The 16,162-nt window shown below is 41.8% G+C and overlaps 1 protein-coding gene across 3 annotated transcripts in view; it reads left to right on the top strand.

The window, feature by feature from the left end:
* The window catches only part of ABCF1 (ATP binding cassette subfamily F member 1), a 101,492-nt gene that overhangs the window by 76,312 nt on the left and 9,018 nt on the right, over positions 1-16,162 (top strand). For all 3 annotated transcript variants that reach the window (XM_073598912.1, XM_073598911.1, XM_073598910.1), the window contains 9 exons: positions 1,602-1,750; positions 4,461-4,544; positions 4,672-4,796; positions 5,812-5,924; positions 6,709-6,880; positions 11,842-11,916; positions 13,731-13,801; positions 13,888-13,920; positions 14,031-14,199. In XM_073598912.1, coding sequence (XP_073455013.1) covers positions 1,602-1,750; positions 4,461-4,544; positions 4,672-4,796; positions 5,812-5,924; positions 6,709-6,880; positions 11,842-11,916; positions 13,731-13,801; positions 13,888-13,920; positions 14,031-14,199 — 991 coding nt within the window. The remainder of the gene's footprint in view (positions 1-1,601; positions 1,751-4,460; positions 4,545-4,671; positions 4,797-5,811; positions 5,925-6,708; positions 6,881-11,841; positions 11,917-13,730; positions 13,802-13,887; positions 13,921-14,030; positions 14,200-16,162) is intronic.

Here is a 16,162-nt window from a genome sequence, read left to right as displayed (position 1 = left end):
GGAGACTGCGGACGTAGATCTTCTAGCGTCCAGGTTCAACATGAAGTTAGTCAACTTTGTGGCCAGAACAAGGGATCCACTCGAATGCAGAACTAATGCGTTGGTGACCCCGTGGGATCAGTTCTCACTGATCTATGCATTCTCCCCTATTCAGTTGCTGCCTCGCCTGCTTTGCAGGTTCAAGCTGGAAAGAAGGCAGGTAATTCTGGTAGCACCAATTTGGCCCAGAAGGTCATGGTATGCAGAAATCGTAATGATGGCAGTGGAAGGGCCCATGGGCCCTCCCACTACGGCCAGATCTGCTATCACAGGGACCGATATTCCATCCTACCATACGGTCTCTAAATTTAACAGCTTGGCTATTGAAACCCACATTTTGAAGAAACGTAGGCTCTCCGGGTCAGTTATCTCTACCCTGATTAATGCAAGGAAGCCAGCTTCCAGAACTATATATTATAGAGCAGGGGTCTCCAAACTATGGCCCTCCAGGTGTTCAGGAACTACAATTCCCATCATGCCTAGTCATGTCTGTGAATGTCAGAGTTTTACAATGCTTCATGGGACGTGTAGTTCTGCAACAGCTGATGGGTCGTAGTTTGGAGATCCCTGTTATAGAGTTTGGAGGGCTTATATTTCCTGTTGTGAATCCAAGGGTTGGCCCCCTAGGGGATATATCATAGGCAGAATTCTTTCCTTTCTACAATTAGGGGTAGAAATGAAATTGGCCTTGAGTACTATTAAAGGCCAAGTCTCAGCTTTATCAGTCTTATTTCAAAGACCGCTTGCTACACATCCTTTAGTTCGAGGTTTTATGCAAGGGGTGATGCAGCTTAATCCGACCGTCAAACCTCTCTTGAACCCTTGGGATTTGAACTTAGTTTTGTCTGTGTTACAAAAACAGCCATTTGAACCGATACAACATATTCCCTTAGTCCTTTTGACAAGAAAGGCCGCAACTTGGTCTTCAATACATACATTCACCAAATTTTATCGGCTGGATGTAAGGAGGTGGTGCTGCCTGCAGTGTGCTGCAGGCAGCAGTATAAGTCCTCAGGTCTGGGGGTGCCCTACAAGTTGTGTCTCCCTCCCCTCAAGTAGCATTGCTATGGGATGTCCTATAGTAGTAATTGCATAATTAGCCTTAATTACTTAAGGCTCTGTGTCCCATGATGTACAATAAAGAAAATAGGATTGCTATAACAGCTTACCTGTAAAATCCTTTTCTTGGAGTACATCATGGGACACAGAGGTCCCTGCCCTCTTTGGGATTTAAGTATATTGCTTTGCTACAAAAACTGATGTGCTCCTAGAAGGAGGAGGGGTTATATAGGGAGTGAACTTCCTTGATTGGTTTTACCAGTGTCCATCACCTGAAGGTGGCCTATAACCCATTAAGTAATTACTTAAGGCTCTGTGTCCCATGATGTACTCCAAGAAAAGGATTTTACAGGTAAGCTGTTATAAAAATCCTATTTTTTAGTACAGCTGTCAGTTTTTTTTTTTTTTTTTGTTTTTTTTTCATTCAACCCAAAAATAGCTGGTGGTGTGTGTGCTAGGCTTAATTCTGTAAGATGATGTTGAAGTGTTTTGTCCTGTTTTAGGTCTATGACGAATTAAGAGCCACGGGAGCTGCCTCAGCAGAAGCCAAAGCCCGCAGGATTCTGGCCGGTCTGAGCTTCACTCCGGAGATGCAGGATCGAGAGACGCGGAGGTTCAGTGGAGGCTGGAGGATGAGAGTTTCACTGGCCAGGTATCTGCAAATATCTTGTTAAAACTTTCATTGTATTTTATGAGCTGATGCACCTGGTCTGTTGATTATAAATGTATCTGGGCTTATAACCGCAGTATTGCTTTAAAAGCCCAGTTTGAATTTTTTTATTTTTTGTTGACCTTTGACTATTATTGTAAGAAGTCCTTTACATCTATTGACACAATGATTTGAAGGTGCAGGGAATCATGTATGTTCTACATTCTGTTGTGCGATATATACTCTGCCAGTGTTCGCTGTCCTCCCTACAAAATGGTTCCCAATTGATAGAAAAATACAGTTCTTATAAGTAGAGGTGCACTGAATGGGAAATTTTGGTGCCAAAACCGAGGATGCACTTTGCCAAAAACAGAAACCAAAAATGATATATATATTTGACTTTAATTAATTTTTTTAATTATTGACTTCTTGTCTGCCTTTAGCGCAAGAAAAATGCATCCCTTTAAATTCTATGTACAGTATCTCACAAAAGTGAGTAAACCCCGTACATTTTTGTGAATATTTTATTATATTTTTTTCATGTGACAACACTGAAGAAGTGACACTTTGCTGCAAAGTAGTGAGTGTACAGCTTGTATAACAGTGTAAATTTGCTGTCCCCTCAAAATAACTCAACACACAGCCATTAATGTCTAAACTGCTGGCAACAAAAGTGAGTACACCCCTAAGTGTAAAATGTCCATATTGGGCCCAAAGTGTCAATATTTTGAGTGGCCGCCGTTATTTCTAACACTACCTTAACCCTCTTGGGCATGGAGTTCACCAGAGCTTCACAGGTTGCCACTGGAGTGCTCTTCTGCTCCTCCACGAAGACATCACAGAGCAGGTGGATGTTAGAGATCTTGCGCTCCTCCACCTTCCGTTTGAGGATGCCCCACAGATGCTCAATAGGGTTTAGGTCTGGAGACATGCTTGGCCAGTCCATCACCTTTACCCTCAGCAAGGCAGTGGTCGTCTTGGAGGTTTGTTTGGGGTCATTATCATGGTGGAATACTGTCATACAGCCCAGTCTCCGAAGGGAAGGATCATGATCTGCTTCAGTATGTCATGCTACACGGCATTCATGGTTCCCTCAATGAACTGTAGCTCCCCAGTGCTGCCAGCACTCATGCAGCCCCAGACCATGACACTCCCACCACCATGCTTGACTGTAGGCAAGACACACGTGTCTTTGTACTCCTCACCTGGTTGCCGCCACACACGCTTGACACCATCTGAACCAAATAAGTTTATTTTGGTCTCATCAGACCACAGGACATGGTTCCAGTAATCCATGTCCTTAGTCTGCTTGTCTTCAGCAAACTGTTTTGCGGGCTTTCTTGTGCATCATCTTTAGAAGAGGCTTCCTTCTGGGACGACAGCCATGCAGACCAATTTGATGCAGTGTGCGGCATATGGTCTGAGCACTGACCCCCCCCCACCACCCCTTCAACCTCTCTAGCAATGCTGGCAGCACTCATACATCTATGTCCCAAAGACAACCTCTGGATATGACGCTGAGCACGTGGACTCAACTTCTTTGGTTGACCATGGCGCGAGGCCTGTTCTGAGTGGAACCTGTCTTGTTAAACTGCTATTTGGTCTTGGCAAGCTCAGTTTTAGGGCAATCTTCTTTATAGCCTAGGCCATCTTTATGTAGAGCCACAATTCTTTTTTTTAACATCCTCAGAGAGTTATTTGCCATAAGGTGCCATGTTGAACTTCCAGTGACCAGTATGAGAGAGCGAGAGTGATAACACAAAATTTAACACACCACCTCCCCATTCACACCTGAGACCTTGTAACACTAATGAGTCACATGACACCGGATACGGAAAATGGCTAATTGGGCCCAATTTGGACATTTACACTTAGGGGTGTTCTCACGTTTGTTGCCAGCGGTTTAGATGTTAATGGCTGTGTGAGTTATTTTGAGGGGACAGCAAATTTATACTGTTATACAAGCTGTACACTCACTACTTTACATTGTAGCAAAGTTTCATTTCTTTAGTGTTGTCACATGAAAAGATATATTAAAATATTTACAAAAATGTGAGGGGTGTACTCACTTTTGTGAGATACTGTATGTCTTCACACTGGTCCATTTTAGTGATAAAAATTTTGCGTGCTGCGTTTTTTGGTCAGTTTTTGGCCTTGAAAAGCATTGAAAACGAAGCAATAACGCATCAATAACCCACCTTTTTGTTATGTTTTTGATGTGGTTTTTGAGTCACATGACCTATGAAAAACACACCGTAGGCACAGTAAAATTGCGGCGAAATCACGTGTGTTTGTGGTGCCATTACTAGCACCTTTTTCTTTTATTGGAAAAATGCCGAAAACGTCATTTTCGGCCGCCAAAATTTCAGTGCATCTAATAAGATGCTTATTGAAGGTGATCAGTTTATTGTAAATAATTTGATCATTGATTGTGGCAAAAATAAATGCCTCTGCATTTTTAGAAGGTGGTCTAGAATAAAAGCCCTGTTTCATGACAAGGGTTTCCTAACTAAGATAACCTCTATAGGGAGCATTTAAAATTTACGTATGGGCGGCAAGCAAGGAAAAATATGTGGAGCGATAGCTTGAAATCCACTTTTACAAATGTTAAAATAACTCAAATCGTGTACTGATTTGAAATGATACTGTAGGACTCAGTGTCCAGCCATGGTCATTTCTCTTGCCTCATGTTTCTGTATATTCTGTGTTCCAGGGCTCTCTTCATGGAACCGACCCTCCTTATGTTGGATGAACCAACCAATCACTTGGACCTCAACGCTGTCATCTGGCTTAACAAGTATGTGTTTTACACCTGTGCACTCATTGTTGGGGGGGATAGGAGACGGTAGTTGTCCATACTGCTCTCCACACATGAATGGGTCCTCCGTTACGGCTATGTGTTTATATCTCGCTTACCTCTCCAGTTACCTGCAGGGCTGGAAGAAAACCCTCCTCGTCGTCTCCCACGACCAGGGCTTCCTGGATGATGTGTGTACGGACATAATGCACCTTGATCAGCAGAAACTGTTTTATTACCGGGGCAACTACAGTAAGTATTCTTTTTCCATTACCTCTGCAAAATAAATATGCTAAAGCACAAATATTACAAAAATCACAAATGAATGCACTTCTGCATTCAGTAATAAATCATTAATTGTAAGTAGCTGAATTTAACTTGGACTCATAGCAGAGATCAGTGTTAGAGGGAGATGCAGCAAAAGACTTAGTCAGTTGAAGTGCTGACAAGGAGCATACTGATCGCTGTGCTGCTTTTCCTTCACTGTCCAAACACAGGCTGGAGAAAGGTCCATGACAGGCTGGGCTCAGAGGAAGCCGATTTGAAGGATTGATACACAGTCAAGTATTTTTTATTTTATGTTTTGTTTTTTTGTTTTAATTGAATTCTGTGCTTCTGACATGGAAATCTACTTTGTTACAAGGAAAGTTGGATCTCTGTGTGATGGGCTATGTTTCCAATTGTTCCCTGGGGGAGGACACAGGAGAGGTCTAAGTCCTGCTGTGTGGAAAGTGAGATAAAATAAAGTTGACTGCAGTTACTGGACAGTTTACCTTTCCTGCCAACATTGGGTTATTGATCTTGCCATGGTATCTTTAGTAGGTAGATGCTGCAGAATCTGGTCTACATTTTTTTTTTTTCTACTTAAAGCGGAACTTCGCATTTTCTGGATTTTTTTTTCCCCCCTCTAAAAATGGGTACCTATTTCTGACAGGCTTTCAGCCTGCCCCCATATTGCTGACTTTATATTTTACATGTGGAGTCACCAGTTCTTCTATCTGTGCTGCTCTCCTCTTTCTTTATCTCCCCACTCAGCATCCTTTGCCTGTCTGGTGCCTTTCAACTGCCCTCACTGGTGTTATCGTACCCTAGTTTACTGTTGATAGAATATGGCAGAGAGAGAGAAGATGGTGAAACTGACTAGGAAATTTAGCCACCAGAAGAAACCTGACTGCTGTAGTATTGTTGAGGAGGGACACCAAACTACTTCACTCTACCCAGAGGAAAAATGTGGTAGCAAGCCTTAATTTGCTGCTTTTGTCTCTAGTGACATTTAAGAAGATGTACCAGCAGAAACAGAAGGAGATGCTGAAACAGTATGAGAAGCAGGAAAAGAAACTGAAGGATCTGAAGGCAGGAGGGAAATCTTCCAAGCAGGCGGTGAGTAGATGTGATTGGATCTTTTCAATTGGATCATTGCTAGAACAAAAATGTTACTGAGATTATATAAATCCTAATGCGTTCTTGTAGAAGGTTTATAGATATTATTAAACATTGGACAAAAAAAACCTGATTCAACTCAACCATCAGAGGAAAAAAAATCAACATAAATATGGCAACTCGCTGAACTATATTAAACGGTCATTTTATTATCAAAAATAGTTAGAATGTACAAATCCATATATTAAAATGGTAACAAACACCTCAAATCACACATGCACCTCTCTCTCATGACAAAAATAATTTCCCCTGTATTACGCAGTATAGCTATAATTTCTAATATATATGTGGTGTGTGTATAGGGTAAGGGTTAATGATCATACTAATGGATAGTTTAATTTCTGATCACAGAAAAGTTCTTATGCATTTAAATCATAGTCCATGGCACCCTGCCAAAAATAACATATCTGTCAAGCAACACAGAAAAAAAATCTGAGATGAATCCAAGATTCATGGTGACATGACAGATCCTCAGTACTGGTATAAATCAAGGTATGATGGAGGATCAGCGGTCACTGATTGTATACTCCCAGATCTCTTCTGTCATTGTTTAAGAGGTACAACTGTCTTGTGTTAAGATTAGTTAGTGGTGGCAAAGTACGCGAGACCTGACTGTAGGCCCAAATCTGAAGAGGTGCTAACTTTTGCCTTCATGAATATGGAATTAATTTCCCTGTCCAGGTTTCTTGTCCTCTTTTCACACCTTTTCTGTTTGGTCTTGCAGGTCAAACAGACAAAGGATGCTCTGACTCGGAAACAGCAGAAATGTCAGAAGAAAAATGATGCTGATGATGCCCATGATCCAGCTGAGCTACTGAAGAGACCGAAAGAGTACACGGTGAAATTCACCTTCCCGAACCCTCCTTCGCTGAGCCCTCCTATCCTGGGCCTGCATGGTAAGTTATCATTTAAGCCCAGAACCACGCTGGCGATGGCTTGTAATAGAGATCGATGAAGGCAAGATGGCCTCCACTCATCTCTATGACCTTGGAGGACCGTAGCAACGTTATGACATCAGTTCCTCCGGCCTTATTAGACCCCAGATCTCTCCATAAAGAGGACCTTTCATACTGTATTGGGGATGTTTTTATATTTCTTCTGCAAATAGCAATAAAAGTGCTAAAAAAAATTTCTAACCACTGGCCGACCAGCTACCGCAGTTGTACTGGGGCAGAATGGCACGGCTGGGCGAAGCGACGTTATGTAACGTCGATTCGCCCTGTGGACACTAGGGGCACGTGCGCCCGCTGCTCGCCCCCAGAGCCGATGCAAGTTCCTGGTGGTCACGATCACCGCCGGGCTCCCGCGATCGCGGCTGACACACTGAGAACCGGGATCTGTGTATGTAAACACACAGTTTCTGGTTCTCTGAGGGGAGAAGAGACAGATCGTCTGTTCATACAGAGTATGAACAGCGATCTGTCATCTCCCCTACACAGTCCCCTCCCCCCTTCAGTTAGAATCCCCCCAAGGGAGCACAATTAATCCCTTGATCGCCCCCTAGTGTTAACACCTTCCCTGCCTGTGACATTTTTACCGTAATCCATGCATTTTTATAGCACCGATCGCTGTATAAATGCCAATGGTCCCAAAAATGTGTCAAAATTGTTCAATGTGTCCGCCATAATGTCGCAGTCCTGATAAAAATTTGCAGATCGCCGCCATTACTAGTAACAAAAACAAAAATGCCATAAAACTATCCCCTCTTTAGTAGACACTATAACTTTTGCGCAAACCAATCAATATACGCTTATTGCGTGTTTTTTTTTTTACCAAATATATATAGAAGAATATATATCTGCCTAAACTGAGGAAAATTTTTTTTTTAAGATATTTATGGGGATATTTATTATAGCATAAATGAAAAAATATTGCATTTTTTTTGTTTATAGCGCAAAAAATAAAAACCCACAGAGGTGATTAAATACCACCAAAAGAAAGCTCTATTTGTGAGAAAAAAAGGACATCAATTTTGTTTGGGTGCAACGCCGCACGACCGCGCAATTGTCATTTAAAACGACGCAGTGCCAAATTGCAAAAGGTGCTCTGGTCAGGAAGGGGGTAAAATCTTCCGGGGCTGAAGAGGTTAAATGGACAGTGGGGGGAAGGGTCCAGAGGTAGAGATTCAGTGCGGAACATATACCAGAGGGTAGTATCGGGGGCATTAGTGGTAGCTTGACTAAAGCACATAAACCCAAGGTAAGTATAGTAATAAGTCCTAGTGCACTCTTGGAACACCCAATAAGAGGATAATATGTGACCGGTCTAAATTACATGGCATGGTCACCAATGCCAGGAGCCTGGCGGACAAGATGGGTGAACTAGAGATACTGTTGTACGAGAAGGTTTTAGATTTTGTGGGAATTTCAGAGACCTGGTTCAACAGCTCTCATGATTGGCTGGCAACCATTCAAGGGTATACCCTTTATCGCAGGGATAGAGAGGGTAAAAAAGGGGAAGGGGTATGCTATCAAGAATAATGTACAAGTGAATGGGAGAGATGACATCACTAAGGGAGCTAGGGAGGAGGTGGGATCCTTATGGGTAGAGCTCCAAAGGGATGAAGCTAAGGGGAAAACAATACTGGGAGTATGCTATAGACCCCCTAAGTTTGGATTAGCAGCAAGGATGGGAAGTGTTATCATAATGGGAATTATTAATTATCCAGACATAGATTGGGTGGAGGGAACCACACATTCGTCTAAGGCTCGCCAGTTCCTAAATGTCTTGCAGGACAATTTCATGGGTCAGATGGTAGACGCACCAACTAGAAATAAAGCGTTACTGGATCTACTGATTACCAACAATACAGACCTGATCGCGGATGTGGATATACGGGGCAATTTAGGAAATGGCGATCACAGCTCAATTGGCTTCAGTATAAATCGCACAAATAGGAAACATAAGGGAAATACAAAGACACTGAATTTCAAAAGAGCCAACTTCCCTAAACTACGAACCTTGCTAGAAGGCATAAATTGGTATAAAATCTTAGAAACAAAGAACACGGAGGAGAGATGGGTTTGCTTTAAGAGCATATTAAATAAGGGCATTAGCCAATCATTGGGTAATAAATTCAAGAGTGAACAAATGTCCTGGATGGCTTAACTCCAATGTAAAAATGCATGTTAAAGCAAAGGAGAAAGCCTTCAAAAAAATACAAGGTCGGGGATCATCATCAGCATTCAGACTGTATAAAGAATGCAACAGGAAATGTAAGGGTGCAATTAGGGCGGCTAAGATGGAACATGAAAGACACATAGCGGTGGAGAGCAAAAAAAAAAAACCCAAGAAATTCTTTAAAGGGGTTGTAAAGGCACATGTTTTTTCACCTTTATGCATTAAGGTGAAAAAAACATCCGACGATTAGCGACCCCCCCCCCCCCCCGTTTACTTACCTGAGCCCTCGAAAGTCCCGCGTCATGAACGCGCTGTCTTCTCGGCTCATTCATTGGATGATTGATAGCAGTGCAGCCATTGGCTCCCGCTGCTGTCAATCAAATCAATGACGTGGCGCGCCGGGGGTGGGGCCGAGTAATATAGCCGCCGACTGTATCACGGGAGCGCGCCCGCAAGCTAACCCCCTTGGGAGAGCTCTTCCCAGAAGACAGAGGACAGAATTAAAATTAGACTTGGGAAACTTAACATTAATAAATCACCAGGACGGCTTGTACCCAAGGGTACTTGGGGAATTCAGTCAAGTAATTGCCAGACCATTGTTCCTAATTTTTTACTGACGGTCTGCTGACTGGAATGGTGCCAGGTGATTGGAGAAAAGCCAATGTAGCACCAACATTTAAAAAGGGCCCAAAATACATCCCTGGGAATTATAGACCAGTTAGCCTAACATCAGTAGTATGCAAGTTCTTGAAGGGGATAAGGAACTATATACAAGATTTTAGTAACGAGAACGGTATCCTTAGCAGTAATCAGCATGGATTCATAAAGAATCGTTCTTGCCAAACCAATCTATTAACCTTCTATGAGGAGGTCCATTTGCCATCTAGATAAAGGGAGGCCCGTAGACGTGGTGTTCCTCACTCGTGTGTTCAAACCACACGAGTGAGAAATTGCAACGAGTGCCAAGCTGCTGCCAACAAAGCAAACAGAATATTGGCATGCATTAAAAAGGGGATTAACTCCAGAGATAAAACAATAATTCTCCCGCTCTACAAGACTCTGGTCTGGCTGCACCTGGAGTATGCTGTCCAGTTCTGGGCACCAGTCCTCAGGAAGGGTGTACTGGAAATGGAGCAAGTACAAAGAAGGGCAACAAAGCTAATAAAGGGTCTGGAGGATCTTAGTTATGAGGAAAGGTTGCGAGCACTGAACTTATTCTCTCTGGAGAAGAGACGCTTGAGAGAGGATATGATTTCAATATATAAATACCGTACTGGTGACCCCACAATAGCGAGAACTTTTTCCCAGAAGGGAGTTTAACAAGACAGGTGGCCACTCATTAAAGTTAGAAGAAAAGAGGTTTAACCTTAAACTACGTAGAGGGTTCTTTACTGAAAGAGCGGCAAGGATGTGGAATTCCCTTCCACAGGCGGTGGTCTCTGGAAAGCATCGATAGCTTCAAAAAACTATTAGATAAGCACCTGAATGACCACAACATACAGGGATATACAACGTAATACTGACATATAATCACACACATGGGTTGGACTTGGTTTTTGTTCTTTTTTTTTTTTAACCTCACCTACTATGTACCCATGTAAAAATAAAAAAATGGAATAAAATAAATAATTTTAAAAAAAGGTAAAGCGCCCTCGACCCCCTCCGCTAGCGCGCAATGGTGAAATGCATATCTAGGTCAGCCCCACATATGTAAACGGTGTTCAAACCGCACAAGTGAGAAATTGCAACGAGTGCCAGGGCAATGATTCTAGCTCTAGATCACCTCTAATTCTAAACTGGTAACTTGTAGAAATTTTTAAAGCGCCGCCTATAGAGATTTTTAAGTACCATAGTTTGGCGCCATTCCACGAGTGTGCACAACTTTAAAGCATGACATATTATGTATCTATTTACTCGGTATACCATCATTTTTCATATTTTCTAAAAAAAAATTGTTATATAGTGTCTTGAAAAAGTATTCACACCCCTTGAAATTTTCCACATTTTGTCGTGTTACAACCAAAAATGTAAATGTATTTTTTTGGCATTTTATGTGATAGACCAACACAAAGTGGCACATAATTGTGAAGTGGAAAGAAACTGATAAATGGTTTTCAAATGTTTTTACAAATATCTGAAAAGTGTGGTGTGCCTTTGTATTCAGCCCTCTTTACTCGGATACCCCTAATTAAAATCTAGTGGAACCAATTGCCTTTAGAAGTCACTGAATTGGTAAATAGAGTCCACCTGTGTGTAATTTAATCTCAGTATAAATGCAGCTGTTCTGTGAAGCCCCCAAAGGTTTGTTAGGGAACGTTAGTGAACAAACAGCATAATGAAGGCCAAGGAACACACCAGACAGGTCAGGGATAAAGTTGTGGAGAAGTTTTAAAGCAGGGTTAGGTCTGGCCTTTATGGAAGAGTGGCAAGAAGAAAGCCATTGTTGAAAGAGAGCCATAAGAAGTTTTTGGTTGTAACATGACAGAATGTGCGAAATTTCAAGGCATATGAATACTTTTTCAAGGCACTGTATATATATGTGTTAAAGTGTATGTATTTTTTCCCAAAAAATTGATGAAAAATCTCTGCGCAAAAACTGTGTGACATAAAAAATTGTAACAACCGCTATTTTATTCTCTAAAGCCTCTGCTAAAAATATATGAGCGAAGTGTTAGAGTTGGTAGACAAGTGATTAACTCTGTGTCTTAGTTTTTTTTTTTTTTCTTCTTTATTTCAGGTGTTGATTTTGGCTATTCGGGACAGAAGCCTTTGTTTAGAAATCTGGAATTTGGCATAGACATGGATTCTCGAAGTGAGTTTAAACACACACAAAAGCCAGTTCCAGGTTATTAGGGCCTAGTGATATTTCAGCACTCGTTCCAGGCTGGTGGGGCCTAGTATCTGTACAAGAGGTGTGCCACCTATTTTGATCTGGGGCCTATCAGCCCTTTGTGTGTAAAACAGAGGTTGATGCTGGACGCTAATGAACGAGAGGTGGTTTGAGGTGGTCTTTGTAAGATATCGGCTTAGATTGGCTTTTACCGAAACACAGGTGGTCTGCCATGCATTGGATTGTTTAATAAATCTTTGTCATGGCTTTTATCCTAGAGTGCAGTTTTTTTTCTTTTACTCAAGATCAAATTGCACACTATTTATAGCTTTGCAGTAAACTTTGCGAAGGCGATAGAAAACGCACTCAACTGTACTAACTACTTGACTGTAAGGTATATAGAGTATATTACATGTGAATATTTATACTTAAAATGAAAACCTGCTTCATTTTTAACTCCTCAAAAAAACTAAGAAAAAAATATTAAATACGTTAAATCCGCTGTAACCCTTAATATAAAAAGATCCTGTTACTTTAAAGCATGGCTAACAGCACAGTGCTTGTGCTGTTATTTATCCCTTTCCATAATCTAAAATACCTGGTTGGTCCTGCCTGGTGCTGCCCTCCCCTCTGTAAACTGACCACGTTTATCATGGCTGCTGATCCATGATACCGTGGTCAGTTTACGTGGCTCCGTCATCCCGCTGCCTCTGCTCTCTCCCCCTCCCCGGCTGTCAGCTAGTCTTGGTGCCGATCTGCTCCACGCTTCTCTCCTGCTGCTAATAATAACTGTTTTCTTCCTAGAATCCCTTGTGTTCAATTAAGTTTTTTGCCCCAGTGTACATGCTCTAAAAAAAAATATGCTGCTTCATATCTTATTTCAGAGGGGTTCTCACGTGACTGCCTGCCGCTCTCCTCCCGGCTGACGTCAGCGGGGGATTCTCAGCCCCTACTTCTGTGTTTGTAAATATCGGGGGAGGAAAGCGGCGGGTGGTGAGTGCTGTTCTGAAATAAAGTATGAAGCGGCATATTTTTTTTATAAATCACACAAAAGGGGTTCTAGGAAGAAAACAAAGTGGCTTTACAACCACTTTAATTTCCTACTTTACTTTAGGCTTGCCCCTTTTTGCAGGTATAGCGTGTGTGTGTGTGTGTGTGTGTGTGTGTGTGTGTGTGTGTGTGTGTGTGTGTGTGTGTGTGTGTGTGTGTGTATATATATATATATATATATATATATATATATATATATATAAATAATGTGTGTAAAACATTAAACATAAGTGTCTATACTGTTTAAAATCCAGTAATACACTGTCTTACCCTGTTCTGCACATAATCAGTTGCTCTCCATGTTTAGGCAATGTGATGAATTTGTAGACGCAAATCTGCTGACAGCCTAAAGATTTACTGCTGTTTAGGAGCTTTTGGCTTCAGAAAAATGGCAGCCTTCAGCAAGAAGACACATGAGGCAATTTGCAGCACTCACTAATTTTGGTAGCACAATTCATAATGTAGAATGTGTGTTCTTTGCTAAAGAACATTATTTTTATCAAGTTATGGGTGATTATTGGTGATGCAGTTTGGAGGCTTTCTGTGTTTGGAGCCTTGTTGAAGGCTGGTGTGAACCCTGCTTCCCTTTTTATGTCTGAAATTCTGCTGAAACTCTGTCTGCTTTTGGGCGTGAGGCCTGTTTAGTAGTTTAGCAGTATAGCTAGATATACATTGTGGAGAAAGGGTTGTGCTGCTGTATTGCAAGAACACACAGGACACTTCTCATCCAGTCTTTTTTTTCCTAGTCTGTATTGTGGGTCCGAATGGTGTGGGAAAAAGTACTTTGCTGTTACTGCTAACTGGAAAACTCACACCTGTAAGTATAACCTGTCACTGCTCTGCGTCCATCAATAACATAACAGTTTCAGTAACTGGTTACCTGAGTGTCTTCTTCTTTTACAGACAAAAGGAGAAATGAGGAAGAACCATAGATTGGTGAGTGCTGGTCTGTAGGCCAGAATTGGAATAGGTGGGCCGTATTACCTCTTATGTGACTCTTCTGTTGATGGTGATTTTTTATTTTTTGTTTTTGTCTTCATACACAGAAAATTGGGTTCTTTAATCAGCAATATGCAGACCAGCTGACCATGGAGGAGACAGCGACTGAATATCTTCAGCGTAACTTCAATCTGCCCTACCAGGATGCCCGGAAATGCCTTGGAAGGTTCGGTTTGGAGAGCCATGCTCATACCATCCAGATCTGCAAGTTGTCAGGTGACTAAGTTTAAAATTAATCTTGTGTATATTTCCGCCATCACTCTCTCTGTCTGGCTTTCTGTCTAGGAGGACCTGTCTGCTTACCTTTGCTTAATGCGTTTTGCATTGTCTGTATTATTCAAACTTTGCTGCTTCTGTCAGCCATCCAGTGCCATTAGTACAGCGTACAGTATTATTACAGATCACTTTTTTTTTTTTTACAATCAGATTTTATTTAATTTTGCTTATAAGTACAGAAATTTCTGTAACGCATCACCATATTAGTGCCACTAGTGATTTCAGTGTCAGTGTCTGTCCCGGGTAGTGTCTATTAGTGCCAGATTGCCCTCCACTATCACAATCACACTATAAAAGTCACTGATCACTGACATTACTAGTATAGTTTGTGTACGGATCAGTATCTTGATCACAATCAGAACTATACTAGTGTTAGCAAGATAAGCCCTGCTCATTGCCAGCATTTGCGACATGTAGCAAAATAAATTTTGGCCTAAATTTATGGAGAAATTAGAATTTATGTTGTAGAACAGAAAGTAGAAAATATGGGTTTTGTTTTTTCCCCAAAAATGTCTGTCTTTTTTGGTGTATATAATAAAAAATAAACTCGTGGTGATCACCTACCACTGAAAAAAAGCTACTTGTGTGAAAAAAATATATAAATATAAAAATTTATAAAATAAAATATATTTTTTTTTTATAAAAAATATATAATATAAATTTCATTTGTGTTGCATGACTGAGCAACTTCCAGTTAAAGTAGCACAGTACTGAATAGCAAAAAAATATCCTGGTCGTGAAGGGGGTAAAACCTTTTCTTATCGTACATCACGGGACACAGAACCATAGTCGTTACTATGTGGGTTGTAGGCCACCTTCAGGTGATGCACACTGGCACGCCCTAAGACAAAAAGTGCACTACTTATATAACCCCTCCCACTACTGGGAGTACCTCAGTTTTTTCTCCAGTGTCAAAGGTAAGTAGAGTTTTCTGAGAAATTTAAAAAAATTTCTTATGATTGTCTCCTTTACATTTAGTAAATGGTGTCACCACAGGGGGTTGTATTGAGCACTCACCGTCTCATGCTTCTCAGAGAGCCCATGTTGTGTCCAGGAAGCAGCAGTTCTTCTTCCTTCGGCCAAGCAGCCGACTGCCGGTAAGTCTGGGGGGGATCCCTCTCCCCACCAGACGCCCCTTTATGCTGTTTTTTCTTCCCCTCTTCTCAGGGAAAGAGCGCCATAAAAAAAAATCAGGAGCTCGCGCGGGAAAGAGCTCTTTTAAAAAAAAGAGGTGAAGGGCAGTAGGCAGGGCGAGGCTTAGTGCGGCGTTGGCATCCTTCAACGTCCAGGGCGGGAGGTATGTTTTAAAAGGCACTATTTGTGCTGTTACATGCTGCAGGAGGGACACAAGAGCAAAGGTGGCATATAAGAGGTTTGGTGACACAGGCATTCCTTTTGACAAATTTACTACTGCATCAGGCTGAGCAATTAATAGTAGCGACAGGGCTGGACTATTGCTCAAGCAGTGGATGCATTCCTTCTGGTGTAGTACCGCTGCTTTGTGCATCGGGCTATGAGCGGAAGGGGGGTGAAAAAGACCTCCAAAAAAGGCTTTAGAAGGACTGTTACAGTCACACGGAAGCCTAGAACCATCGCAAAAAAAAAAAACGGCATCCTCCCCTGAGAGTAATATGGCTGGTCAGAGTGAGCCATCAAGAGGGGCAAGTGTTGCAGCTGCTCTTAACACTGCAGCCCCTGTGTATATCACTAAGAAGGTTTTTTCTTCAACCATTTTAAGCTTGGAGCAAAAAATTGATGCTTTAATTGCATCCCAGAGTGGGACTAAGCGCAGCTCAGGACCCTCTTGCTGAGGAACAAGGAGCAAGAGATGACGTATTTCTTTCAAAAGACCAGGCAGAGGCTGAAGTCTCCTCTTCCGAAGAACCTGATGCAGAAGTGTCAG

Source organism: Aquarana catesbeiana, linkage group LG09 (assembly GCF_042186555.1).
Source record: "Aquarana catesbeiana isolate 2022-GZ linkage group LG09, ASM4218655v1, whole genome shotgun sequence".
Classification (NCBI taxonomy): domain Eukaryota; kingdom Metazoa; phylum Chordata; class Amphibia; order Anura; family Ranidae; genus Aquarana; species Aquarana catesbeiana.
This window is presented reverse-complemented; position numbering and strand designations above follow the sequence as displayed.